Genomic DNA, 2,948 nt, shown 5'->3' on the forward strand with positions numbered 1-2,948 from the left:
GGCCCCACAAACCAGGCCAGCCTCACCGACTATGTCTGCTCTTTATTGTTCCATATATTTACGTACCACATTATATGTTAAAGATAGATTTGTTGGGGTTTTTTTCTGCTATACATTTTTCATCTTATTTACCACAATGACACCACACATACATTGGAAACAGCTCCACAGATCTGGTAGATTGCACAGAATGAATTGGTTTGTTCCTGTATCCTGAACAATGTCAAATCCAACAATACAGATATATATTTTTTAACTTTTCATAATTTAGAAATGAAATTGTTAAAACAGAATGAAACAAAAGTCACCAAGAAGTGGACTCCAAGATTTCAGCCAGAGGCAAAACATTGTAATTGATGGGAAGCGCCGTTCCTCAATGTGGATTTGGATGGAAGAATTAAGCAGTCCTGACATCCATGTAGCTATGCTGTAAACAGGGCAGGTAACTGGCATTGCTGCTCAGCAGCTGCTGCTTGGGCTTGTTGGGCTGGTTGGACCATCTAGGTCTCACCTACATCCATCTCATACCATGCAGAACGAAGGTCTCTGCTCCCAGCACCCACACTGGTTTACTTTGATCTGTGAGTGCAGTAACCCAATCCCATCGGATCGGCACCTGTGTTTCAGCTCCTGAAACACTGAATTGCATATCTGTAAGTATTGAAAACTGCAGCTGTTTCCCACCAGGTCCTTTGGGGGTGGCCAAGCTTCAGGCAATGAGTGAGGAGATAGGGGTGGGTGATCAGATAATTCCTTCAAAATATCCTAAATAACAAAAAAATATATCTCAATCTTAGCTTATTTAAAAAGACAGAAGGGCAAACACTTTCATAGAATCATAGACTAGTTTGGGTTGGAAAGGACCTTAAGATAATCTAGTTCCAACCCCCCCTGCCGTGGGCAGGGATGCCTCACCCTAGACCATGTTGCCCAAGGCCCTGTCCAAGCTGGCCTTGAACACTGCCAGGGATGGAGCACTTACCATCTGTTCTTATTTCCTTTAATTTGCAGATTCTATAACAGAATTTGTTGGATGCACGTAACGAAAATAATGACTCTTTCCATTAAAGGGATGCAGAATTATTTGGCTATGCAGATGTTCAATGCGATTCTCTTATAGCAACCGACTCTGGCCCCTCTTTAGTCTTCAGTGTTGGTTCTGAAGGCCTCTATGAGGCCTTCCAAAGAGTGGATGAACCCAGAGACGCTGCAGATACCACCTATAACGAAGATGGCAACATCAAAGAAGACATGGTGCCACAAAAGCTTCCTCCACAAGAGTTTGAGGTGGAAAAGACTGGGGAGCAGGAAACAGAGCCCAGCGCCTGTGAGGCTCCCAGTAAGACCCATCAAGAGGGCAAAATGTGGGACATAGATAGCCATGAGCAGGGTGAATACTACCAGGGCACATCTGAGGGTGAGTCCCCAGGATTTTAGCCGCCCGTCACCCCCATAGCAGTTGGGGAAAAATGCCCTGTTTCCATCTTGGAAAAGGGACCGCTCCAGGACTTCCACAGCGGCAAAGAATGGCAAGGGGTATGAGAGCAAGGCTTTGGCCACCAAGAAAATATTGACTACTGCCCTTATGGTGGATGGCAAGTTGTCTGTAATGACTTCCTTGGTCTCATCAGCCCAGGTCAGATAGGCAACCAAGGCAAAGAGTCCCTTAAGGATACAAGCTGCTATGTGAGTCCAGTTCATCATGCAGTGAAACTCCTTGGGGTTCTGCATGTTCCCCTCCAAGGAAGGCAGAAATATCTGAGAGGTGTAGCTGAAGACAATAATGCCAATGGAGATGGGAAACTTCTTTACATCAATGTAAAACTTGACTTTGTCCCAGGCCCAGTCGCGTGCCCTGGAGAGGCAGTAGGCAATCACCAAGATGTTGATCACAAAGTGGGCCAATGTGCAGAGCAAGCTGAACTTGGAGACTGCCTTGAGGTTCTTCAAGAATGCACAAGGCAGGAGCACTGCTGTGGCAATGATGGACCATGACTTCTGGGAGACCGGCAGATTAGGGAAGCTGTTGTACATCAGGTTCCCACTGACCACCACATAAAGGATGCAGGTCATGACCAGTTCAATGATCTGAGCCACGTTTACAATCCTGCCTCCAAGGGTAGGGAAGCGGGGTGCACAGCATGCGTTTGCTATGTCCACGTAGGAGTCTCTCACCCTGACTATCTCCCCATCCTCATTCTCTTCATAAAGACAGGCAATAAGGATTTTCCCTGTGTAGCAGCAAACCACTGCAGCGAAAATGATCAGAAAGAGTCCCAGGTATCCGCCATGAAGGATGGCATAGGGTAGGCCCAGCACAAACATCCCCTAAAAAGAGACAAAATGGAAACCGTGTTGCTCGTCTCGCGGAGCGCATCAGGCACACGCAGTCGCACAGTTGCAGTCACACGCACCATCACTGTCTGGCTTCACCATCGCACCCACGCAGCTGGTCACACAGTCACGCCATGCACTGACAGCCACACACCATTGCAGACCACCCTTCTCTCTGATGTAGCACCAGCACAGTCCCACCTGCACAGTCCCACCCTGGAGCACATTTTTGGCACCTTGGCTTCACCCCAATCCCAGTCTCTACCCTCTCCGTGCACCAAGAGCCCAAAGCCAGGGACTCCCAGAGGGGCCAGACATGGGCCCACCCCTGCGCAGTCCCACACCCACCTGGGGTCCCCCCCGTGCTGGGGCACGCCTGCGGTGGAGACAGGGCTTGGGGCTGTGTGTCCCCTCACTGGCTCTGTGCTCCATTCCAGGGTGGGGGACAAAGCAGAGATCCGGGGTTGGGGTTTTCCCTTTCCTTTTGTATATCTTTTTACCCCCCTTCCTTCCCCCCCCAATTTTTTTTTCCTTCTTTTCCCTCTGGCAGGTTTGCCATCAGCCCGGGGGAGGCGGGGGGGAGGAAAGGGGAAGGGGAGGGCAGAAGCGGGACC

At 49.4% G+C, this 2,948-nt stretch overlaps 1 protein-coding gene across 1 annotated transcript; it reads right to left on the reverse strand.

Annotated features, from left to right (window-relative positions):
- Nucleotides 1-988: 988 nt before the first annotated feature.
- SLC32A1 (solute carrier family 32 (GABA vesicular transporter), member 1) lies at nt 989-2,325 on the reverse strand. The gene has a single exon (XM_010010871.1). The coding sequence runs from the start codon at nt 2,323-2,325 to the stop codon at nt 1,141-1,143; it is 1,185 nt and encodes a 394-aa protein (XP_010009173.1). The 3' UTR covers nt 989-1,140.
- Nucleotides 2,326-2,948: the final 623 nt, after the last annotated feature.

This window comes from Nestor notabilis, unplaced genomic scaffold, assembly GCF_000696875.1.
Source record: "Nestor notabilis isolate BGI_N333 unplaced genomic scaffold, ASM69687v1 Scaffold20323, whole genome shotgun sequence".
NCBI classification, from domain to species: Eukaryota; Metazoa; Chordata; class Aves; order Psittaciformes; family Psittacidae; genus Nestor; species Nestor notabilis.